The sequence below is a fragment of the Chrysochloris asiatica genome, unplaced genomic scaffold, assembly GCF_000296735.1.
Source record: "Chrysochloris asiatica unplaced genomic scaffold, ChrAsi1.0 scaffold00189, whole genome shotgun sequence".
NCBI classification, from domain to species: Eukaryota; Metazoa; Chordata; class Mammalia; order Afrosoricida; family Chrysochloridae; genus Chrysochloris; species Chrysochloris asiatica.
Window position 1 is genome coordinate 2970860 of NW_006408707.1, and position 27587 is coordinate 2998446.

General features: G+C 36.9%; 1 protein-coding gene across 1 annotated transcript in view; it reads left to right on the top strand.

The window, feature by feature from the left end:
- EFNA5 (ephrin-A5) overlaps nt 1-27587 on the top strand; it is a 399915-nt gene that overhangs the window by 321070 nt on the left and 51258 nt on the right. The window contains exon 2 of the mRNA XM_006872262.1: nt 5342-5634. Within this exon, the coding sequence (XP_006872324.1) occupies nt 5342-5634 (293 nt within the window). The remainder of the gene's footprint in view (nt 1-5341; nt 5635-27587) is intronic.

Below are 27587 nucleotides of genomic sequence, written 5' to 3' on the forward strand. Positions count from 1 at the left end.
TGAAGTGTTTTCTGGAACTTGAGATTTTTCGCTTGTCAGGGCAATCCTTTTACTCAAACGTACTTTCCTAAATGTAGTAACTTTGCATGCTTTTGCATTGTGAACCACAGTGACAGTTTAATAAAGATTGTACTATAATTATTGCTACTTTTTTTGACATGCTTCCAGACGTTTTCCTAGTTCAACATGTGTGGTATTCTCAGAGTGGTGCAGAACCACAGTGGTGTAATGGATGGAATTAGGATAAGAAGTAGCAGGAGATATCTACTAGAAAAATTTTAAGAATTTTACAGATATGCTAAAGCAGTGGCAGTGCCACCCACGGCATTTGTAACTTTGGGCATGCAAAATTATTCTTCCTAGATGTGAATTTGCTGTTTTAATAAGAGGAGCTCATCAAAGTTGTTTCCTGATAGAATAAAAAGGATCTGTTTATGTGAATGACTGATGAACCTAATAGCAGCTTCAGTTCTGAGGTCAGATTGCTTGGGTTTGAATTCTGCTTCCACATTGGGCACATTGCTTCACTTTTCACTATCGGTTTTCTCATCAGTATTATCTTTTTAGTGTGATTATGACAGAGACGAAGTTGAGATAATGAATGTAACATAGTAAGTATTTGATCAATATTAGCCATGTCCTTCTTCATAGTAAAAGCAGAAAAGAGTGATTCAGTGCTACTTTATATAGACAGAATGTGATTTAGGATAGTTTTAGAATGTTCTGTTGTTAAAGTGCTGTCAAGTCAGTTTCAACTCATAGCAACTCCATATATGGTTTCCAAGGAGTAGCTGATGGGTTTGAACCACTGACCTTGTCATTCAAATGATTTTATGGTCCAATGCTTATCCTACACCAGAAAAAGGTGATCTTAAACTTTTCTTTGGATGCCCTTTTTTATTTAGTTCCAATTTACCATTGTTTTTACATTTCTATTATCCAGTCTTTGGAATTTATATTAGTGTCTTCTTAGGATAAGTACTTGACCTCAAGGTCAGTTTGAACTGCAAGGTCAGTGGTTCAGAGTCACCAGCTGCTCGTCCAAAACCCTATACAGCACTTAGGAACAACAAACTATTTTACACCAAATAAAAACAGATCTGTGTTGGAACAAACAGATCTGTGTTGGAAGTACAGCCAGAGTGCTCCTTGGAGGCCAAGATGGCCAAACTTCGTCTCTCATAGTTTGGATATATTGCCAGGAGGGACCAGTCGCTGGAGAAGGTAGGTAGGATGTTTGATAGGGGGGATGGTCAGAGATAAAGAGGAAGACCCCAATGAGATGGATTGGCCAAGTGGCAACATCAGTGGACTCAAGCATGGAAACAGTAGTGAGATTGGCCCAGGATCGGGCAGTATTTCTTTCTGCTGTGCAAAAGGTCAGTATGAGTTGCTACCAACTCGATGGCATCTAACAACAAAAATATGAAAGAAACACAGTCTGCATTGATTTATGAAGAAACATCATCTTTTCAATCTTGTATGGAAGAGAGACTAGAAATACTAAGCTGTAGGGCAGTCACATTTTTAAAGGATTCCCCACTGGTTCACTTAGTCCATACAATGTAAAAAGGTCAACTCATTGTAGAACAGGTCTTCAATCCCATGGTTGGTTCTATTAGAATGTTAGCAACTTTAACAGGACTAAAAGTTGAGAGAGGGAAGGGACAGCTGAGGTGTCAAATAAACTATGACAATCTGTGGAATAAAAGAATGATGGGAGGGGGAATGGAAGAACAAAGCAGATGGGAGAAGAGTTATGATAAGATACTTGTCTTTCTTGAATCTTGGTTTCCCTTGCCTACCATTGTAAAATAAGCACTTGAGGAGAGGAGAAAGGAATAGCTAGAAACATCACCATAGAAGTCTTATAAGTCTGTCTTCAGCCTATAACTGATTGGAATACCTTAAAGGGGGATAGAACTTGCCCAGTGGAAGAGGCTTCCTGTGGAGCCTTTGCATTGCATAGGACCATAGGTGGAATCCTGATCTCTATCCAGAATCTTCTGAAGTGGGAAATTTCCACTTGAAAGGACAAGCAGACCATCCTGGAGCAGCTAGAAGAACAGAAGACATTTCTTGAAAGAAAGGCCAGCAGTAAAACTCAAAACAATAACGGCAGTCAGATTTACTACTACAAGAACAAGAAAGGCAAGAAGTGACTGGCTTACAAGCTTTCAAGAGGGAGCCTAGTTCTAGAGGGTGTGGAGGAATATAGAATCTCCACTGAGTAGTTTCCATTCTGCCTGGATGGGGTTGATGAAAGACTCTTGTGGTACAATAGTGAATAATTGCTATCAGGACTGACTGTGAGGGTTGAAAATGTAAAGGTAGATGTTTTGTAACAAAAGGTGGGGGGTGCTTGATGTTGCAGTCCAGAAGCGGAGGTACTTGGGACCATCAAGGAAGAGGAGCAGAGTGAGGGACCCTACCCAGCGAAGCAGTGACCCCAGAGATGGAGGCAGAGATGATGATGTGGAGAGATGGAGCCTCTGGGGACTCTGGGCTCAGGGAGGGAGAGGGACTGTGTACTGACAGGGAGTGGGTAGGCTTGTGAGGTGCACTCTTTGGTTGTTTGATGATACATGGAGGGGACTGTAATCATTACAATGAAATGAAATAGGATAGGATGAACGTAAAGCTAATGTTCTCCCATGTAAATGATCACATAATTCACAATAAAAACTTTTTTAAAATAAGAATGACAGTGGTGGCTTTAATCTTTATTTTCACTTGTAAGCATTGCCAAATGATAGCAGAAGCTAAAATAAGTGACACTTAGAGAAAGACAACAACTTCTCCCTTAAATGTCTTTAAAATCTATAATAATAATATAATAATATAAAGTGCATCTGGCTGGGCATTGCCTTCTGCTGCAGTTCTTGTCTGGCTCTCATCCCAAACTGTCAGGATACTCTGAGTGCTGATGATTCATATCCTAGCACCCTTTTATCTGAACGTTGCAGTGTCTTTTCTTTGTACTTTGGCAGTGATATTACCTTGATGTTCAAAAATCTTTTAAAAGCAACACAGGCTTTCCTTGCATCTTGACAAATCATTGTCTGCCAGTAATGAAGAGAAGGTAAACCTGGTTTCATGATTGTAAATATACAGGCAAGCAAAGTAGTAAATATATCTAAGGGTTTTCTGGTTTTTAAAAAATGGTTATGTGTTTTAAGATTCTTTAACTGAAAAATGAAATTTCTGATAGTCTTTCCCTATTTTCCTTGTATAAATTAGTGCACTGCTTTTTAAAAAACGTGGGTCAAAGGGTATTTCTGTGGATCCTTTGGTATTTGAGGATAGATTTTAGGGTTTTCATATGCTTTCTTGTCGGATCCTGTAGATAGTAAATAGGACAATTTAAAAATAATTTTCAGATTGTTCTTCTCACTGCTGTTGTAACATTAATATTTTGTTATTTGACCATTTTAATATGCTTTAATCTATCCTCTCAATAATAATAATAATAGTGGTACTTTTCATACATTTCATCATTGAGACTTGAAGTGTCCATGGAAGGTCAGCAAGCTGGATTTTCATTATTATTCCAACCTTGTATATGAGACAACTGAGGCACAGGATGGTTTATAACTCCCCACACAATTATCAACAGATCTGTTTCTTAAGTCTTAGGTCTACCCGTTCAGAATGAGTGGTGCTTCCACTTTTATTGTGCTGCATCTCAGTGAATGTGCAGCATCCACAGCTCTGCCAATGAATGGGTAGCATAGCAAAGGCAATAGTACTTCCATTGGTGGTGGGGGTGGGGGCTGTACATCACTTGTTCAGTCCCTCAAGGATTTTTGTTATGTTATGTTTGGAGTTCTGCATTTTAAGAACACAAGCAAATTGAAGGACATGAGGAGGATCAAGAAACTAGAATGATGAGGAGCCTGGGAACTATACCAGAAAATATCAAAGGAATCAGGATTTTCAAACCTAGAGAAAGGAGGATACAGGGAGATATAGCTGACATCTCCAAATGTTTTATGGACTACTGTGTGGAGGAGGAATTAGATTTGTTCTTTGTAATTCCAGGCAGCAGAAGTAGGATCATTGGATAGAAGTTACACAGAAGCAGATTTATGTTCAATATAAGAAAAAACTTTTTAACATTTAGAGATGTTCCAAAATGGATAGATTCTCTCACCATCACTGGTAAATATTCATGCCGAGACTGTCCAACTCAAAGATTATATGACTTTATGGGTGTTGTATTTTAACCATAATATGGTTTTATGGTGAACCTTCTAGGTACTCAGAGAAGAATTTCATACAAGCTAAAAACAGGGATTTTGTAGACTTTTCCATCCTCATTTTACAGAAAGTTCCTTCCATAACAATTCCTATTTCATAGTTCATTCTTTGATATGTATATATATTGTAGGAACTACTGTTCAACTGATGAAGGAAGTCATATTAATTCAAACAAATGAGCAATACTTTTGTAACACAGTAATGGCAGCAGACAGTGGTATGTGGAGTGGTGTAAGTGTTTGAGAGAGAGAAAAAGAGAATATTTCACAATGTATTGGTCATGATGTTTTGCTATTTTTATCAGGCTTGTTACTTTCACTCCTCTTCAGAGCAACCCTAAAACACAACCTATAAAATTGAAAGAAATATGGGGTAATTGGAATAATTTGATTTCAATGGTTTCAATTTTCTTAACATGGAAAGAGACAAGACATCCAAAAAAATAAAAAAACAAAGAAGACAGGTTAAGATGAGTTTGTGAAATAAACAAATCTATAGTGGACTGGGATTCCAGGTCTAGCTTTTATGCCTTGGGTTTTAATTTTACTTTAAAATGCAAGTGTTGTTTTAGGAATTTTCTTTTCAACTTAAAAATTTTATGATTCAATCCCCCCAATTTTGTTATTCTAATTTTTACATTTGCATAGGAAATTGGGCTTGGTTTTAACAAAAATATGTATTCATTAATTCCAAAACATTTATTTGATAAAACGTTATTTTAACCAGAATGGAACTTTGCTTCAAAATATGTGATTTTTAGAATAAAGAAATAAAAAAAGAGACCACAGCAAAACATTACCTTCATATGGTTTTATTTGGAAAGAATGACCATTTGACATAATCCTTAAAATGAAATTGAAGCACATTTGTAGGACCTTTGAAACAAATGTAATAGAGTTCCTCTCTAGAATGGCCTACTGCTTATTTGGAACTGCAGCATTTTAAATCATACCCCAAATCATAGTGCATGCAGTACAATTTTTTAATAATAAATGGTTTAGCCCCAATGTTATTCAAGTGTTCGGCCCCTTATTCCAACCAGAAAGCCTTTGAATAATCTATTGTTTTCTTTTTCTGACAGATTCCAGAGGGGTGACTACCACATTGATGTCTGTATCAATGACTACCTGGATGTTTTCTGCCCTCACTATGAGGACTCCGTGCCAGAAGATAAGACTGAGCGCTATGTCCTTTACATGGTGAACTTTGATGGTTACAGTGCCTGTGACCACACTTCCAAAGGATTCAAGAGATGGGAATGTAACCGGCCTCACTCTCCAAATGGACCACTGAAGTTCTCTGAAAAATTCCAGCTCTTCACTCCCTTTTCTCTAGGATTTGAATTCAGGCCAGGCCGGGAATATTTCTACATCTGTGAGTATATAGAGATTTATCATATTGTAGGGCAGCTGCAAGAACCCAGACTAATTTTTTACCCATGTTTCAGAGAATTGCAGAGAGCTGGACTCTGCATTACAGATGTCTCCTTGTAAATGCATACATCAGGATCCCTAGATACATTAGCTGGGAATTGAGAGCACAAATTAGATTAAAGACACAGCGCCTCTCCCCTTATGAAATTGCGTGTCAGCCTGTTCAGTGAACCACTGCTGACTTGTATTTCTTTTAAATGAAAATTGCTAGGACTTCTCCAAGGCCCAGGAAAAGAAAAAAAAAAAGATTCCTGAAAAAAATTAAAGGAAATAATTAAATTTACATAGCTTGGCGTCATTGGATTTTTTATTCAGGTGTCAGCAATATCCTTTCAATCATCCGCATTTTCAGTGTAGAAAGCCAAAACTCCTGCAAATGTCAGCATGCTGACGATAAATACTCTCTTTGCACCAAGGAGAAAAGACAATTATTAAGAGCAGCTGTGTCTTTAAACAGGAAAGAGCGTGAAGAGCTATGTATAAAGGGTTCCAAGGGAACTGGTGTGAGTGAGTTTCCCACTTGTGAGTTTGAAGTGGCTCTGTCTAGCAGAAAGAACTCTAGAACTTTCCAGCAGACATCTGTATTAATCACATTACCATGGCCTTGTTTTTGCTCCATCATGTACCCATCACATCCTCAGGCACATCATAATCATATAGGCAAATGTTTCTCAAACTTGACTGTGCATAGGAGTCACTTGGAAATCTTGTTAAAGTGCAGATTCTGATTCTGGGGGTTTGCAGCATTCTGTATTTGTAAAGCCCCCAGGTGATATGATGCTGTTGGTCTCTGGACCACAATTTGAGTAGCAAGGTTATGATTACTATCTAACTGAGGCAACTTGTTGTGTTTCTGGACTTCACTTTATGATTAGGCATCAAATATGAAAGCATCTGGCCTTTTCCACATGTTTTCACTGACAAATGAAGGAAGTAAATGTTTATTCAAAAGAACATTTATTGAACAGTTTATCATGGATCATACATATGGGGTTACTAGGTGAAATGACACGTCCTGTTCTCAGGGAGTGACAGTCTAGTGAGGAGCAGTCATGTAAATAGACAATTTCTGAGTGAAGATAAATACAGGTAGCAGGAGGAACAGAGATATGTTGTGCCTCGCCTGGTTGGAAGAACCAGCAAGCATGTATCCAAGTAATATGTCCCAGTATACGTAGCCTCAACTTTTCACTCAGCACACCAGACAAGCACAATAAAGAATACTTCTTCAATCTGGTGTCCCCTTTCATTCCTAACTCTTCATTTTTAAGTCTATAAGATTTCTAACTCCTCCTCTTTAGGAAAAAAAAAAAAATCATATAAGAAGTTGGATTTCATCATCACAAGAACACTCTCAATTAGATTGGAATTGAATTTTAAAAGGAAATTGAACAGTAACAGTTTTATTATTTCAGTACATATTTTGATCATTAGTCATGAGAAAACATGTTATAAGCCTTGATACTATCTCACATTGTATCCATAAAATAAGAAAGGAATATTGAGTCCCACAGATGCAGGAAATGCTGGCACACAGTGAATTCACACGTTCTGAGGCAGCATGCTCTTGACTCTCGGTGACTTTTTTTTTTTTGCTTTGTGAAAGAATCTCATTCAGCAAATGAGAAAAAGGAAAGAGGAACACTTCAATTGTGGGGCAGCATCTCATTAATTACCCAACTGTAAAATACTATCCCAGTGTTAGAGGAAATTATTACCAGTTTTTCTTATTGGCTTTTCAGATTAGACAGCAACAAAAGCAAAAATGAATTGAGAGCACCAAGATGGGAAACATACCCACCAGCTAACTAGTTGATTGCATGATTATTAGAAATTATAGAATCTATTGAGGTTCATAAGCAAGATGTTCTTATTCAAATATACCCATAGTGCTTATGACTGGCTTTTCCTCATTTGTGGTTAAATTCAATATTTCACTAAAAATCATTATGTGTCTTCTATAACATTCATTTAACGGAGTCATTTAACTGTCAAGGGCTCCTGTCAAAGTAATTGTTCCAAAATGCTTCAAAATATCAAGAGCTTTTTGCTGTTCGGCTGAGTTTAACTTGAATTACTTTTTTTAATGAAAGGTAAAATAGCACAAAATTAACACCAAAGATATGTTCATGTGCAAGAAGCACATTGGCCTGGTATTTGGTTAAATTGAATTTCAGCCATGTTTTAGAACTACAAAAGCTTCCTTCCCCTTCTTTTTTTAGTAGTGAAAGAATTTCTTCTTTCTTTCACTGCTGAAAGCAGAAGCACCAGAGCTAACGTGGATGTCTTACAGATGTCTAATCTACTGTGGTCATAATTAAAGTAGAGAATTCTTAGGGGAGAATTGGCCCTCAGTTGAATTTTCCTCTCTTCTAATATTCATGGAAAGAACAAGGTAATTGGGAAATGGCTCTTTTAACACTTAATACATTACCAAGAAGCTCTTATTGCCAGTCTTAGAAACGAGCTGGACTACCCACAAGTCAATTGCTAGAAAGTTCTTTTTAGACCAGGGCCATGTTTCATCTCCTCACATATTTGAAATCTTGCTAACTTTTCCAAAGGAAAGAAAGATACAGCCTTTTTTGGCAGTCCTGCTTTAGGATGCTGCTGAGTTGGTCCCGACTCATAGCATCCCTGTATAGAATTTCTGAGGAGTGGCTAGTGACTTTGAACTGCCAACTTTGAGGTTCAAACCAAACTTGTGGTTGAGTGCTTATCCTACAGCCCCCCCCCCCCCCCCAGAACTCCACTTTAGGATGCTAGAGGAACGTTTAAGCTTAGTGGTGACTTGGAGTACCACCATTCAGATATAAACAGTGATATTGGAGAAGGTAAAATGAGTGCTATTTCATAACAAGATACTCACCTCATCACTCAGTCAGACAGGACTTCAGTTTGAGAATTTTTATTGCTGTATCCTCAACAAAATACAACTTCTCAAATTTTTTAGCACTGTAAAATTAAGAAAATATAGTAGTTGGAAATAATCTCATATGAACTTTAAAAATCCCTTACAGTTCTGGATTCTTCCTTCATTTTTATTACAAAAAAGACTATCTTTGAAACATCTTTCTGTCCTTGAGAACAGGCAGTATATTGTCATTATGAACTCTTTATTATTGCTAAGGCAGAGTGTATGTGACAAATACTGCTTTTAATCTACAGGAGTCATTTTGGCATACTAAATTAATTATGAAAGTTGATCATATTTCCATTCTTTGATAGACTTGCAGAACTCTTAGTCAATAGCTTAAGGTCATAGTCACTTGTACAGACATCCTAAAGAAAAGCATTATTTTAGAAAATTCAAAATTCTCATCTTAGAAATTATTCCTACATAAACTAACCTAATGAGAACATGCTTGAAATAAGCTTTGCTGCTATTGTCTTTAAATCAGAACTGAAGGGAAATAATAGCACTATTAGTTATCTCAGTTAACTCAATAGAAACATTGATCTCCAGCATACCCTTTTGTAAAGTAAGGAAAATTGAATAGCTGTATGATCTTGGGTATATCATTTAACCTCTCTGGATCTATCGAATTCCATATCTGTAAAATAAGATGGTTGCAATAGATGATTTCAGAGATACCTTAGAGCATTACCTTCCTAGTCTTAATTATGTTTTATCTCTGAGGGTGTGTCATTGGGATGATAAGGGATAACATCTGTAAATGACCCTGCCCCAATGCCTTTATTTAATAGGTATTGATCCCTATAGGTGATGAATAAATGACAGGTAAAGGAAAACTTTAGTAGAAATGTACAGAGATGTGTTAGAATTATTGACCAAGTTCTATCTCTGCCAACTTATCCAAGTTCCCATCACCTGTAGTCTTGCATAGTAGCCTTGACATCAGCCTCTAATTAGGAGCCCGGATGGTCCCGTGGCCTAAGCGCTAGACTGGTAACTGAACGGTCAGTGGTTCAAATTCAACACCTGCTATGGGAAAGAAAGATGAGGCAATGTGCTTTCACAGAGGTTTAAAGCTTTGGAAACCCTATTCTGTCCAGTAGGTTCACTATGAGTTGGAATTAACTTGAATTTGGGTTTTTGGTTTTTCTTCTGAAAAATATAAGTCAGATAAAGTCACTGCTGTCTCACTAAGACTCACAAAAACCCAAGGGCCTTCCTAGTAGGAACTCCACTCCCCTCACTTTCAGGCTCTCTGACTTCCTATCCTACTATGTCTGCCTTATTCTAAATGCATCAGCTGTACTGCCTCCTTTGTATTCTTCTTGCATGCCCAACACACTGCTTTAGCCAAGACCTTGAACTTTATCTTCTTTCTATGTGAGGTTCTCACTGTCCAGACTTTCATGTTCCTTGTTCTTACTTTTTTTTTTAGGTATGTGTTCAAAATGCCTTTATTAGAAAGGCCACCGTGAGCTCCTATAGATAATACTTTCTTTGGCATTCTCTACACCCTTACCTAACTTTAATTTTCCTTGGACACTTATCACCCCGATATTATATATTGATGATTTGTTTGTTCACTGATGTTTCTGATCTGTTCTCTGAGTTACATTGCTTGACACATTGTTGTTGTTGTTGTTGTTAAGCACAGTTGAGTTGGTTCTGACTCATAGCCACCCTGTATAGAGTTTCTGAGGAGCAGCTGTTAGGTTTAAACTATCAAATTTGTGAGCAAGAGTCCAGTGCTTATCCTACAGTGCCACACCAGGAGTCGTTAAATAAACAAGGGCAACTAGTACATAACTGTTGTTATTATTAAGTGCCGTCAAATTGATTCCGAATGATAGCGACCTGTGTAGGGTTTCCAAGGAGCAAGCGGCTGGTGAGTTTGAACCGCTGACCTTGCAGTTCAAGCCGACTTATCTTAGAGAACCATATCAGGACTCCCAGTACAAGACTGGGCATTGTTTTATTCTGTTGTACATGGGACTGCTATGAGTCAGAATCAACTCAACAGCACCGTATACCAAAAGTAACAATGCTTATATAGCACTTGGAGTCCTTGTGTGTCTCTGTAGGATAAGCACTGGACTACTAGCCACAAGTCAGTAGTTCACACACACCAGTCAATCCTTGGCATAGGGTAGCTATGAGTTTAAACCAGTGCAACGGCACTTAAGAACAATACCACCTCATAACACTTAACTTTTTGCCCGGTACTATTGGCCAAATGGCAGCATCAATGGACTCAAGCATGGCAATAGTAGTGAGGTTGGCCCAGGATCGGGCAGTGTTTCATTTTGCTGTGCATAAAGTCGCTCTGAGTCGGTGCCGACTCGATGGCACCTAACAACAACAACAATTGTAAACCTACTACAATTTTCAAAACATCTCAATGAGGCAAGCACTATTCTAATTTCCCATTTTGTTGTTAGATGCCAGTCCGTGGGCTCCAACTCATAGCAACCCTATGAACAACAGAACCTAACACTGCTGAGCCATCCGCAGTCATTCCTCTGCTTGAGCTCATTGTTGCATCACTGTGTTGATTCATCTTGTTGAAGATTATCTTTTTTGCTCACTGTCAACTTTACCAAACATGGCGTCTATCTTGAGGGACTGGTCCCTCCTTATAACATGTCTAAAGTAAATGAGGTGGAGTCTTTCCATCTTCACTTCCAAGGAGCATTCTACCTGTACTTCCAAAACAGATTTTGCTGGGGTAAAAATGGAAGCACAGAAACATAAGATAACTTGAAACATTTTTGCAGAGATAAGAAATGGCTAATCTGGGAGTAAATTAAATGAGAAAGCAGTGAAAGGAATTGAGGAGATAAAGTTTTGCACTTCATATACTTTAAAAAAAAAAAAAACAAAAACCACAAAACTTTGTTTTATGCTTAAAAGAGACATTAAAAACAATTATTACCCACTTTGACATCTACTGTGTAGAGAATACTGCTATGCAAACTCTTCTTAGAAACCCAAATCAGATAGTAGAGAGATAAATTTAAAACTCCTTATGCATTTTTAGCTCCAAAGGATACTTTTCTATCTCCGGAAAATATTTTAACTATATCTTCCCAACTGTTTGACACTTTTAATCTAAGTAACTTCTGAGGCCATAAGAGTTGCATTTGCTGAGAAATTCTTCCTAAATCTACTTTATATTCAGCAACGAAGCTGAATCATGCTTGCACACCTGGTTTAGGAATGAGTTAATTCTACTGAGATGCCCACAACAAAGAAGACAAACATTATTCTCTGAAAAGACAGAGAATTCTTTCAGCATTTAGTTCATCTAAGTCAGAGCCGATTGTCTTCAAAAGAAGATAATCAGAGTAAAGATAGTGTATAGTCATAACACCCAGATAGAAAGGTGACATTTCTGGGAGATTAATAGGGAATGAGTCCCAGATGGTGCAATGGTTAAGCATCCTACTTCTAGTCAAAAGTTTGGCAGTTCAAACACACCCAGAGATACTGTGCACGACAGTCCTGGTTATCTCCATCCGAAAGATGACAGCCTTGAGTTGGGATCAACTCAACAGCAATTAGCAACAGCAACAGCTCTTCTAAGCTTATTATCAAATAAACTAAAATCCATGTTGTTATAGTAGTATTTATTCATCATACTGATATGGTGGTAGACATACAGAGCTAGAAAACGTTCTTTGCTTTGAAGCTGAAATTCTGAAAAGTGTCACTAATGAAAATAATTTGTTGGGAGCTAAAGAAGACTTCTGCTCTGGTCTTTTGCTATACATATCTTTAAAATTAGAAAAAAAATAATCATGGGAACAAGCTGTGTTAAATGGGCATCATTCTTAAACTCATTGTATGTAACTCCTTGAATGCATGAGGTTACCCTCTTTTTCTGTTTCTAATTGAACTTTGCACCACTTGTCTGTCAGTTTGTCATACTATTGTGGTGTGTGTGTTGCTGTGATTCTGGAAGCTATGCTACCAGTATTTTGAGTACCAGCAAGGTCATCCACGGTGGACAAGTTTCAGCTGAGCTTCCAGATGAAACAGACTAGGAAGAAGGAGAGACAAACTACTTCCAAAATTTAGTCATTGAAAACCTTATGAATAGCAGTGGAACACTGTCAGCACCAGATTATTGAATATTGAAATGTGATGAAGAGCACCAGAATATTGTCAGATACAGTGATGGAAGATGAGCCCTTCAGGATGGAAGGTACTTAAAATGTGACTGGGGAAGAGGTTCCTCCTCAAAGTAGAGTTGACCATGATGACACCAATGTAGCCCTTAGGACCTTATTTGCTGATGGCATACAACTCAAAGTGAAGAGAAACACTGTAAAAATCTATTAATAATCACAACATGGAATGTATGAAGTATGAATATAGGAAATTGTACAAATATATAATGGAATGTATAAACATTGATATCCTAGGCATTAGTGAGCTGAAATGGACTCTTATTGGCCATTTTGAATCTGATAATCACATAGTTTACTATGCTGGGAACGACAAATTGAAGAGGAATGGCATTGCATTCATCATCAAAAGGAACATATCAATATCAGTCATGAGGCACAACGATGTCTGTGATAGGATAATATCCATGCGCCTACGAGGAAGACCAGTTAATACCACTATTACTCAAATTTATGCACCAACCACTAAAGCCAGTGATGATGAAACTGAAGAATTCTATCAACTTTTTCAGTTTGAAATTGATCAAACTATGCAATCAAGATGTATTAACAATTACTGGTGATTGGAATGCAAAGAGGGAGGATCAATAGTTTGCAAATATGGCCTTGGTGACAGCAACAGTGCTGGAGAGCACATGTTAGAATTTTACAAGACCAATGACTTATTCATTGCAAATAGCTTTTTAAACAATATAAAAGAGTACTATACACACAGATCTTACCAGATAAGTACACAGAAATCAAATTGACTTCATCTGTCAAAAAAGACAGTGGAAAAGCTCCATATCATCAGCCAAAAAAGGCCAGGGGCAGACTGTGGAACAGATCATCAGCTGCTCATATGGAAATTCAGGCTGAAGCAGGTAAAAATGAAATCAAGTTTACGAAAGATAACTCAATGGAATGCATAAATCATTGGACAATATCATTAATATTGCATGTAAGTAACATTTTGCTAAAGATAATTCAAAAGTAGCTACAACAGTATATTTATATGGAACTGTCAGAAGTTCAAGCTGGATTCAGATAAAGATGTATAACAAGGGATATCAATGGTGATGCCAGATGGATCCTGGCTGGAAGTAGAGAATACCAGAAAGATATTTACCTGGGCTTTATTTACCATGCAAAGATGTTCAGCTGTGTGGGTCATGACAAGCTATGGACAACATTGCAGAGAATGAGTATTCTGGACCACTTAATTGTGCTTATAAGGAACCTGTACATAGACCAAGAGACAGTTGTTCGAACAAAACCAGGGAACACTGAATGATTTAAAATTAGGAAAGGTGTACACCAGGGTTGTATTCTTTCACTACACTTATTCAGTCTGTATGCTGAACAAATAATCAAGAAAGTAGATTACATGAAGAAAAACATAGCATCAAAGTAGTCTCATTAATAACCTGCAATATGTAGATGATACAACCTTATTGGCTGGAAGCCAAGAGGGCTTAAAATACTTACTGATGAAGATCAAAGATCACAGCCTTCAATATGGGTTTTACCTCAATATAAAGAAATAAAATTCCTCACCACTGGAGCAATAAACAACATCCATACAAATGGGGAAAAGATTGAAGTTGTCAAGACTTCATTTTGTTTGGATCAACCCTCAACACTCATGGAAGCAGCAGCCAAGAAATCCAACTACATATTGCATTGGACAAATTTGTTGCACAAGACCTCTTTAAAGTGCTGAAGAGCAAAGATGCCAGTTTGAGGACTAAAAAATGTGTCAGACCAAGCCATAGTATTTTCAATAACGTCATATGCATGCAAAAGTTGGATAGTGATTAAGAAAGACATAGAAGAATTGATGCATTTGAGTTATAGTGTTGGAGGAGAATAATGAAAGTACCATGGACTCTCAAAAGAACAAATAGATCTGTGTAGGAAGAAGGACATTCAGGGTGCTCCTTGGAAACCAGGATGGCCAGACTTCGTCTCTCATACTTTGGATATATCAGGAGGGATGAGTCACTGGAGTAGGATATCATATTTGGTAACATGGACGGCTGAAGAAAAAGAGGAGATGGATTGACACAGTGGCAGCATCAATGGGCTCAAGTGTAGCAACGATTGTGAGGTTAGCCAAGGACCAGCCAGTATCTCGTTCTGTTGTAGATAAGGTTGCTGTGAGTCGGTGCTGACTCAGTGGCACCTAACAACAATAGAACTTTTGTTGTAAACTGAAACAAGGTACTGTTTTTAAAACTGAAAAGGAATAAGTAAGTTCCTAAGTGATAGTACAGCAATCTAGATCAACTTTGGGAATCATTTGTATGGTATAGTAATAACTACCCTTTAAAAGGTGTAATAATATTCAGTATAACTGGAGAATGCTAATATAAAGTCCTTCACTTGCCAACTGGATGTGTTCCAAAATATATTTGCAGATGAGTTCTTTAGAACTTACAGCATATTTTCTCATAGAGATATTTTTAAAATCAGACACGTTCTCCAGATCATGGAGAACCTACGTAACCATAATATTGATGAAATGTTGTATAATTTTCCATTTAAAAATAGTACAGAACAGCAATTAGAAAAGTGCCTGCCAAATAGGAAGTGTCCAATTAATATATGTTAAATGAATGAATGCCAACATAATAAATAGAATAGAAAAATAACTTTTTAAAAAATATCTTATATAGTAGTGTTTCAGAAGGGAGCAATGATGATTCAGTGTTAGAATTCTCACCTTGCATGAGGAGGCCTGATGTGGCGCTGTAGGATTAGCACCATACTGCTAACCACTAACATATTGAACCGCAGTTCAAATCCATCAGCTGCTCTCAGAAACTGTATACAGGGTTACTATTATTCGGAACCAATTCAACAGCAGACAACAATAACAAATGTGGGAGGCCTAGGGTGCACTTCTGGCCATAAACCTCTTGCATAGCTACCAGAAGAGGTTGATTTTTTTTCCGCTGATGTTGAACAGGCTTCAGTAGAGACTCCAGACTGATATGAATGAGGAAGAAGGCCAGGTGATCTACTTCCAAAAATCAGCCTACAGGAGCACTGTTAGATCTTGTAAGTCCATTTTGGGTGTGGTGCAGAACTGGGCATTGTTTCCTTTTCTGTGGACATGGTTGCCGTTAGTCAGGGACCACATCAATGGCGTAGTTTCTTAGTAATGCTCCTTTGGTTATTGTTTTTCTTGTTAAGTGCTGCCAAGTCATTTCCAACCCATTGTGACTCTGTATATATGGTTTCTAAGGAGTGGTTTGTGAGTTTGATCTGCTGACTTTGCAATTCAAACTGACCTTGTAGTGTTGTGCATTATCCTGCAGCACCAGACCAGGACTCTACCCCTTTTGATCATTGTTGTTGTTGTTAAGTGCCATTGAGTCAGTTCAGACTCATAGGGACCCTGTATCAGGTTTTCGATGAGCCACTGGTGCATCTGAACCACTCACCATGTGCTTCAAACCGACTTTGCGGTCCAGTGCTTTATCCTACAGCACCACACCAGGACGCCTTTTGGTAATTAGTTGGGAGTTTATTACATGAATGGAGAAAGTGGAACATACGCTATAGGCTATAGGATCAGCACTGGACTGCAAAACTTAAGGTCAGCTGTTCAAACCCACCAGCTGCTCTCTGGAAACCCTATTGAGTCACTGAGTCGCAGACGACTGAATAGCACGTAACAGCAGCAGCAACAATAGTCATTGCAGCTGTGGGCCTAAACCCTGCTGGTGACGTAGCTTCATAGAGTCTCGCTTTATTCATATTGAAAAGGACTTATAATAAAAATAGTTCTTTATCATAATCTTAACTATTTATCACAATCTTTCCAAGACCTAATTAAAGAAATATTTTTAAAAGAACTAGTTGACTGCTAAAAAATATCTTCAGTAATTTACATTCAAAGAATTTTCTTTCTTTGAAAACTTAAAGCAAAATGAATAGCCCTGATTGATATTCTAGTTTAATAATAAAAACCCATGCCCTATATTCTGGAGGAGCACTATGCAAGGACTAAATATGCCTAAGGAGCCTGTTTTTCAGAGGCTTGCCTGAGTAATCTACATTAAGAATGATTTTGGCCTTGATAGTTCATACCAACGTACCTTTTTACTGAGTTGTTCTTATTGAAATAGGAGAGTGTCAAAACGGCGTAATTATCAAAGCAGGAGGCAACCTTTTATCACTCTTATAGTCTTTTTGCAGGGGAGTTGACCCTTAAATACAATGTACTTTTAAAAAATGAGCAACTCAGTATTTGCTTCAATGTGTGTGTGCATTTTGCTTTTATTGTTCAGTTGGGAGGGAGGAGGGTACAGGAGTCTTATTTTACTGTTATTCTCTCTGGCATAAACTTTAGCTGAGATTCAAGACACTTACAACTGAAGTTTCCAGAAAAACTGTGATCAATACGAGTTCACCTCCTATATGTCATGTTTATATTCATAGGGCAGGACGTGGGGTGGTAGTGTTAAGAAATAACAACTTTGTCTTTTCTAAAGTGGAAAAGAATGAATATGGCTATGCCACAAGTATCGAATAGTAATTGCTCAGAAATGGATGCAAAATATATATTAATTATAATAACAAAACTATTTACTCTTTTAAAATACCTTGTGTTTTATCTTGAAAATAGAATGGAATATAGTTTCTTCTACACTTTTGTCCTATAGTATGCCTGGGATTATATAGGGTTTCTTTCGGAAAATCATGGTTATATTCCTTTCGTTTACTTCAAAAAGTCTTTAGTGAGCCTGCAAGAATGCACCTTTTTATTTAAAGGATGAGTGCGGAGAATTGTGTCTGTTTCAAGTTGTCCCTAGCCATCTTTTAGGAAAGCTTGAATGGATTTCAAGGGCTCTTAAATGAAGGTTAAATAAAGAACATGAAAGAGGAATATTTAGGGACTTCAGGATTTTTTCTGTGTTAATTGTAGTTTTCTTTTATGAAAACAGTTGTTTATTGCCAATTGGCCTATTACTTTCTGCACAAGAACGCCAGGCATTGGCGCAGGGCTTGCCTCCCTGAGCACTTGAGATAGTCTGAATAAAATCAAAGGTGAAGAAGTCTATTCATGGCAGCATAGGCCATTTTAAAGCACTTCATTATTTCTTAAACTTTAGCAATATTTTTGACCAGTTGAGACTTTTCAAAGGAAATCCCTGCTCTATTAAATGGTTACTCTGAAGGATAAGACCCTGTTAAAAAGAAACAGAGGAATTACTCTAGTTCTATGACAAAGGAAACTGGAGCAAAACATCCTTGCTTAATACATTTTGACTTTAGAAATATTATTAAAGTTCGCAAAGGGAGACTTAAATGCTACTAAATAATTGGATTTGATGGAAATCTGTGATATTAGCCCTAAGAAAGTGAACACTCATGAGTCCCCTTCCTATTGTCTCAGTTTTTCAAAGGCTATGACACTCTGATATATTCAAAAAACAAAATGATCTTCATTTGTACTCCTTTTAAGAACTCAAATGTTATCGGGAGTCTAAGGCAGCATGTAGAGCTCTGACCTCCTAAGGGGGTTGAAGGCATAATGTCACCTCTTGCTTCCTTTTACCCCACTGAGACTAAATGCTGAAATAGGAACAAATTAGGGCATTGTTCTTTCTCATCCCGAAATGTCAAAAGTGGCCACATCTCCTAGAGAAATGACACACCTGATTAATTGTGTAATTTTACAGGGAAGCAGTAATTCTCAACATTATAAACATGTAATGCACTAATTTGCTTTCAGAGTTAACTGAAAACAGTTTAATGAGCTGCTGTGTTGTATGTATGCGTAGTGTTACATAGAGCAGATGCCAGGAGAAATGGAAATAACACGCCAGTGACACTTGGAATAACAGTGTTTATACTTCATTGACTGGCTTGTCAGCATGCTATTCTCTGTGTTTCCCTTAGTAACTTATTAAGGCAACTGAACTTCGGTTTGATGATGTCTAAGTGTCATTTGTTGTAAATTATACAAGCATGCACATACCAAACACAGTCAATCTTCAGAAAGGAAAAAATAAAAAATAAAAACTTTCAAGAATAGGCAACCAAAATATTATACATGACACACACACGGAATTAAAGGTGACCCTCTGAATATTGCACATGCTACAAGAACAGTATTTTGGCCTTTCACCAGAAGAAATACTATTTCTACAGATTTTCCCCCTCATCTATTCTCGCTCTATTTTAACAGAATGGTCGTGTAACTCTTGGTTTCAAAGTTGTCATACAGCCTCACAGCAGGCTTATATTATCTACAGAGTTCTTTATGAGGAAATATAAATCACCACAAATGAGACTTTTCACAGCCAGAGATATGTAGAAATTTGTGTCAGTGCTTTGCTGGCTTGCTAAAAAATATGTCTAGGCTCCAAAGCTCTCTCACAACTCATCCCCACTCCCTACCCTTTTGGGAAGCAATTCTCAAAACTTGAGATTTATGGTCCAGAGAGTTGATAGTGGCTATAAAGTTTTCTATTTTCTCTTTTCTTTAATATTAATATGGAGAACAAGGCATAATCATTCATTATTTTAGTTCATGAGTTTCCTGTGGGCTTGAAATATGGTTTCTGGGGAGATGGCTTACCTCTGTCTAATAGGGAAAAATATGTGGACTTTGGCAACAGGTTTCTTTTCCATTGGATTTTTCAGGCACATTTTATAAAATTCATGTTAATGAGCAGAATTTTAATAAATATGCTATATCCAGGTTTGGTTTTAAAATTTAAAGCTTCATCAAATCAGCCTCAATTGCCTATATAGTAAAATATCATTAATTAGAATTAGAGAGCACAGCTAAGGATATTATCTCTCTAACTTTACTATTTTGGGACATGTACAATCTTCTCAACTACTTTTATTGGTATTAATATTATATAAATTTTAGTTTATAATTAGCATTCTTTTGTACCCAAATTCTTAAAACAAATAATGTGTCTAAACCACTTTAAAATAATGTACATTATTTTTAATTTAAAGCTGCCCAATTTTAATAGCTGTGGTATCTGGTTTTTAATGTAAATTTGCTTTAACCGGATTTTATTTTTTTGTACAAAACTATTAAAAAGTGGATTTCCTCTTAAATTATTATAGACTGTGATTGAAATCTGAATCAACAGTGTTGTGTACTGTATGCTTTTCTTTAACAATTTCAGTGGGTATTTAGCCTTGAATTGAGAACTTCTTGTTCTTTTTTAGGTCTAATTTTAAAGAAACAAATCTAACCAAAACCAAACCCATTACCACTGAGTCAATTCCAATTCATAGTGAGCCTGTAGGATAGAGTAGAACTGCTCCTTAGGGTTTCTAAGTCTAAATCTTTATAGAAACAGACAGCCTCAGCTTTTTCCTACTGGGAGGCTGGTGGGTTTGAACTGCTGATCTTACGGTTAACAGCCTAAAACTTAGCCCACTATGCCATCAGTGCACCAAATCTAAGCAATGAAAGTAACACATAGGCCAATAACGTGAATAGACTTTCTGTTTTGTCCTTTTAATTAATACATTGTTAAGGATATTACTGTGTACGTGGGCAGTTTAGTCAGCTTTGAGACTTTATAAAATATGCCACAAGGATATAAATGAAGTTTAGTTCAAAGTAATTTGTATATTTAAAGTAGCCTTTTCGTTAAGTTTTACTTACACTTTGACTGATAAGTGCTTCCTAACACTCATTCTGATAATCATAATTACAGTTGTTGTTAGGTGCTATTGAGTCTGTTCTGACTCATAGCGACCTTATGCATGACAGAATGAAACACAACCTGGTCCCTTGCCAACCTCACAATTGTTGCCATGCTTGAGCCCATTGCAGCGGTGACTGTACCAGTTCGGGGTCTTCCTCTCTTCCAATGACCTTTTACTTTACCAGGCATGATGTCCTTCTCCAGGGATTGGTCCCTCCTGATAATGTGTCTGAAGTATGAGAGACAAAGTCTGGCCATCCTGAATTCTAAGGAGCATTCTGACTGTACATCTTCTAACACAAATCTGTTCTTTTGGCAGTCCGTGATACTTCCAATATTCTCCTCCAACACAAATGTATCACGCAAATGTATCAATTTTTCTACAGTCTTCCACATTCACTATCCAACTTTCAAATGCATATGAGGCTATTGAAAGATGCTTAACTTTGTTGAATCCTCCATATTATTATTGTCTACATTGTAGAAGTGTGGAAACTGAAGCCAGAGGTTAAGCAACTTGCCTTAGGATGTGAATAATAGAGTCAGGATTTGAACACATGCAGTTTGACTCCCAAGTTCACATTCTTTATTCACTTACATAATAATTAGTATTTACTTCATAGTTATTTTTAAAGAAGTTGAAAAGTGTCACTTTCAAGCACCTTTGACAAGTCATTAAACCATTCCTGTAACTTGGAACTGAAGGCAGACCCTGTTGTAAAAATCAGTATTGTGAACAATATTGGAAAGTTTCATGCCACCTTTTTCCTGAGCTCCACATAGGAAGCGTTATGAGCCTTTAAAGTAGAGCACTCCTCAATGGTTTGTGGTATCAAGACATAATGACATACTAAAACGTGTCACTCACTATCCCTACTACAAATTTGATGAAGACATTTAATGATTAGCAGAAATATTGAAAGTATGTGTCTCATCAGTACTCTGGATCATTTTTCAGAAGCTTAAATCTCATTAACAAAATCAGTACCACAATGTAGGCATTGATGGATATGTTGAAAGCCTCATGGCCAACTATCTCAATATTGCAGCTTGTTAATATGACATGTTGGGGATTGCCTTACCGTGTGCACAGCAGCTGCAAACTAATGTCACTATTATTACTAAGGAGCTCTGGTAGCGTAGTGGTTATGAGTCAGGCTTCTAACCTCAAGGTCAGCAGTTCGAAACTACCAGCTATTCCACAGGAGAAAGATGAGGCTTTTCTGCTTCTATAAAGATTCACAGCCTCGGAAACCCTGTGCAGGGTCACTATGCCTCAGAACCAACTCCACGGCATACAGCCACCACCACCATTATTATTAATAGATATAATTTATGTTGCTGCATTATTATTGTTACTTTATTTTTTGTTATGATTTGGGTGAAAGTTTAATGAGAAAATTGATTTTCCATTCAACAGTTCATATGCATTTTGTTTTGTGACATTGATTACAATCGCCACAATGTTACAGCACTCTTTTACTTCCTTCCTGTGTTTACCATTTTCTTTCCTCCTTCTGTCTTATCCCTTCTTCAGAGTTTCCTTCCTGGGTACATGCTACTCTTTTGATCTCATATTCTTCAAAAGAGTGTATACCTCCCTATTATTCACCTGTGAAAACCAAACCCAGTCAACTGCCATTGAGTCAATTCCGACTCATATTAACCCTGAATAGGATTTCTGAGACTTGTAAATTCGTTACGGGAGCAGAAAGCCTTATCATTTTTTTGTGGAGCAACTAGTATTGAACTTGGACCTTGTAGTTAACAGTCCTGTGCTTGTCTATAGTTCCAGCAAGGCTCCTATTTACTGTATAAGCCTGTCTATTGTTTGGCAAAAGTTGAGCCGAGGGAGTAAGTTCAGTTCCAGGCCATGGTGTCGAAGTTCCACCACTCTCTATCAGACGAGTAAGCCTTGGTCTTCATTATGATTTTCAGTTTTGTCCTAAATGTTTCTCCCACTTTATCAAAGACTTTCTAATGCGATCCCTTTCAGAGTGGTCAACAGGGATAGCCAGGCACCATCTAGTCTTCTTGGTTTCATTGTTCTGAAGGCTGGGATTCATGTGATCCATTTATTCTTTGGACTAATTGTTTACTTGAGCCTTTGATTGTCTTCATGGTTCTTTGCTCCACATTATCTATGCATTGCAAGTAATGTTCAAAACATTATTTCATTTGAAGTACTGGTAATTATGAAGAAATTATTCTAATCTCAGGTATGTTAATTTGTTTCTTTACTGCTTTCAGTTCCTTTTCCATAGCCAAAAGTTAAAAACAGAAATTTTTGCATAAACTTTTACTATGTTAATTTTAAATGGAATTGCTAAGTAAAAAACATTTGCTAGATTATTAGTATAATCAAAAAGTATAATTTCTGACCCTTTGGTAAGCTGTATTAGTTTATTATTAAAGTCCATCTTTTAAGATTTATTACAGCTATTTTCTAAAATATTTTTATTAAAAATGCTGTATACACCCATTTATTAAATTGTCCTTGTGATTGTCAGTACTTGTGGCATTATTACATTTATAGAAAATCTGCAGTGACTATGGAAGGACACACTTGAGTATTATATATGTCACTTTCTCATTCATCAAACAGTTCATCAGTGTTTACCGAATTGTGTTTACCCAGCAGGCCCATGTAGCAGACATTGTGGACATACAATAGAAAGCACTGGATATAATCTCTGTCCTCTTGGAACACACAGTCCAATGTGGGAGGAATATATGGATGAATAATAGCAGAGGGAAATAAGAATTACAAGATTGACATTGTCCATAAACAGAAAGAGATGATTGTTTGAGGAGGGAGATAATAACTCAAGATAAATAGTGCAGGTTTGAAGGATGGGGTAGAATTTAGGCCTAAGAGCTTGAGACACAGTCTCTGTGGAGGTGGGTTAAAATGTAGATTCTTGGAATTCTCACTCAGAAAGTCTGTATTATTCAATTTTATGGCATTGCAAAGGGGATCCACGGGCAAAGATGTGGCAGTCTACTTCTAGGAAGATTACAGCTTTGGAAACCCTGTGGGGCAGTTCTACTCTGTCCTCTAGTGTCGCTGTGAGTCAGAATTGACTCTACTGCAAGGAATTTGTTTTTTTATATAGTAGCCTGTGTGTTATAGCAACTGCTAACCAAGAGGTTGATGGCTGAAAAAGTAGTTTTTATAATATGTACATTTGGATATGCAGGGGAACATTAGTTAGGGAGAGGCTACTATAAAAGATTTTGGGAGTCATTATATTTGCATGGATCATAAAAACCATTCCTTCTACCTCTTCTAACAATAGGTCTTGTTTGCTTCACATGTAGGACACCATTTGACCTGACTGATGCAAACAAGAAATGCATCATTCTTGCAGAATGTTTGTATTTCTTATGCAATATTCTCTTGTTGTTGTTATGAAGTTAATAACTTTTAAGAAGTGGTTATAGAAAAAAGTGAAAGACCCCTGTTAGTGTACTGGATTATAAACTGGTCTGCTAACCGCAAAGTCCACAGTTGGAATCCACCAGTCTCTCCTCAGGATAAAAATTAGTCTTTCTGCTCCTGTAAAGATTTATACCTTCAGAAACTCTGTACAGGGCTGCTGTGAGTCAGAACCAACGCGGTGGCACACAGCCACCACCACCACCACCATAAACCAAGTGAGGATAAGCACTAGAAAGCCACATAAAAATAGAGAAGGAAAAATGGAAGATCTTAGGAAGTAAGAAATACTCAACAACTTAGAAAGAAATGTGTACTTGGGTAAAAAGGAAAGAAAAATGAATCATTCCTTCGATATTTTCTTCATATGACAAGAGGTTTTTGGAAGTTACATTGAAGAAGTGGTATCTTTTGCCTGTGACCTTTTGTACTTTTCTCTAATATCAATAAAGTCTGATAAAAAGGAGTACATATAAATGGAACAATGATTTGGTTATGATTAAAGGTCAACAGTGATGTATATTTAGTCACTATTAAGTACTTATATATTAAGTTAGACAGCAGTCTTTTTTTTTTTTAACCACATAATATGCCATGATCCATAAAAAATTAATCTATTATTTAATAGGTTTATTTTTAAGATATTATTCATTAAGTTTAGAAAAATGGATTAGTAGGAAGCAGATCTAGGTCTTAACTATACTCCTCATTAGGTGTATTTCAACTTCTCATATATAAATGAACTAAAATGCTAGTTAATAAATGGTATTCTTAATATTGATATTTAAAAGGCAATTAGTTACTTTCCTAGATTCTGTCAAAATTAATGGTAGCCTTCATGACAAATTTTATGGGTTCTTTAAATTATGCATTTGCATGTGTCAAAAATAGTTCTTATCATCAACTAGATTGAAATAACTGGTGATCAGAAATAGCCCAGTGCCATTTACTTACAAGGGCTTTTTTCCCCCACAATCTTTGTGGAGTTAAATATGATCAAAATGTATTCATTCTGCTCACTGTGGTTCATTTAGAAAGTTTCCCAGTGGTGAATATGCAGAAATACCAGTTCTGTCACTTAACCCATTGCTATGGATTCCACCCATAGCAACCCTATTGGATAAAGTACAACAGACCCATCGTAGGTTTTCTTAGGCTGCAATCCTTACAAAAGCAGACTGCCACATCTTTTGACTGCAGAGTGGTTGGTGAGTTTGAATGCCACCAACCTTTCAGTTAGAAGCCAAATGCTTAACCACAGTGTCATCAGGGTTCCTTCTTGTCATTCAGTTACGTAGCAGCCTTATATAGGGTTTCCCAGGTTTCTCTTTATGGGAGCAGACAGCCTCTTCTTTCCCCACAGAGCAGCTGGTGGGCTTGGACTGTTGACCTGAAGATTAGCAGTCGAGTGCTTACCTTATAATGCCACCAGAGCTTCTTTGCTCTAATTTAAAACCAAAAATAGAAAAATCATTTTCTTTCTTTCTTTCTCTCCACCCCCACGCCCCCTTCTTTGGTCATATCCTAGTCTTCAGTGGCCAACTGAATACATTAAAAGAAAAAAATTTTTCAGAGGCTACTAGAAAATTGCTTTCCATTGGCAGGTTTTATGCACCTGTCACTATAGAGTTTCATGCCTGAAAAACATGAAGAAATGTTCTTTTCCTAAATTGAAAAATTCAGCTGTAGTCTAAATGAAATAGGATAAATTATCTTTTGTACAATTATCCATTAAGGGGAGAATTAGAATTAATATTAATCACAGATGTTTCATCAAGTTTTATTATCAACCAGATTGACTGCCAAAGTGCTTTCTGGAAGACGTTTTCTCTCCCTCCCCACCAGCTACTGAGAACAAACTGTTATTATGGGTCCTTAGATAAAGATTAATGGTTTTAGCAATTCATTTGAGAAAATCCATATTTTACTGTACATTCCATTTCAGTTCAAGGCATCACTGAAAACATGGTTTGTCACCTCCCTGATAAAACTATACAATGGAGTCCTTTCCATGAGCAGAAGCAGGTTAATCAATAAAGCAACCCAAAGTTGGTATTACTAGATTCAGACATTTTTATTTTTTTTACACTTATGTTAGTCTCATTAGGGTGCCTTCAAAAAGAAAATGGCCAATCAAAACAGTGGTTTCTGTAGGGATCTGCAAAGGCATTATTTAGCATGCTTTTATATAGGTAAAAGAAGTAGTGTGGAATGTCGGATAACGAGTTGATCCATAAGTGGAGAGAAGGAATGTATCCTTGTCCTTGGGCAAGAATAGAGTGTGTAGCTTAACTTATTTGAAGTTTTTGTTGGTATCTGATTGTTTTCAACCTGAAAAAAGATAGGTAGTTAATAGGGAAAACAACCACTGGCCAAAATGAGGGTGTATTTCTTTGATAAATAATAATATAAAATATGTAGAATTGTTTAAAACAAAGAGGCAATATTATATAATAAATCCATTAAGTGCGACAGACAGAAGCAGGGCATCAGTTTCACTTTTATATTCCTAGTTTGTTTCGCAATTATCTTTTTCTTTCTTTTTTTCCTTTCAACATTTTGTGGTGGTTTGGGTGAAAGTTTACAGAGCAAATTAGTTTCCCATTCAGCAGTATATGCACATTTTGTTTTGTGGCATTAGCTGCAATGTACCAGCACTTTTCCTACTACCTCCCTGGGTTACCCCTTTTCATTCATCCATCTTTCCTGCCCCTTCCTGCCTTTTGAGCTGTGTTCTTTTGCAGGCTTTCCTATAGTCCAATAAATTAATGAATACGTTACAGTTTCTCTCACATTTAGTTACCTTTTTTTCTTTTAATGGAGATATTACAAAAAGCAAAGTCTTTCAGGCAAATAATGGAAATCATCCTATTTACTATGTTCCAGCTTTTTATCTTTTGCATTAACAGAATATAAGAAATACAGTTGCCTAAAATAAGTTCCATTACTATCATGGCTCAACTCGAGTTATATCTGATAGTCTATTCTTCAAGTCTTAAATGGAGGAGTTGGGCTAGATCAGGGATCCAAAGGTGGTTACAAAAAAAAAACTGGAAAATTACTAGGATGTTACAGTTTCTGCAGTCAATTTAAATTTGGGAAATTCTAGGTTGAGTAAATTTGTTCATTTGATTTTTCCTGACAAAACTTCTCAGTGTTTATTACTTAAATATGTTGCTGAGCATTATGACTCTCTTAAGAGACTGATACAGTTGGCACTCGTCGCCAAATTTATTAGATCATAGAACTCTTATTTCGTGGCACCTCTTGAGGCACCTTGCTTCCATGAGACAAGATTAGGTTATATAAGATCTTTTTCAGGTTTAATGTATAGCAAGTATATATTTTTCTAAGCCACAAAATGGTGAAACCCTAAATATCATTCCAGCCTTTTGTATCTAGTCTGATTTTACTGATTCTGGTACTGCCAGGACTTTTGAATCCTCCTTGGATTCCTCTCACTGACCTTCATGAGTACCTTTCAATGGTTGTAATAGTGTTCTATTGAATTCCCAGTCTCCTCTTCCTCCAAGTCATTTTGAATACAGGTTAGGCTTCTTAACCCTTCATCTTACCTCTTTCCGATAAGAAACTGCAATGGGTTTGCTTTTACTGTTGGATCAAGCCCTAATTCAGCAGCTTGGCATTTAATCCTTTTCACTATCTGACCCTACTTTA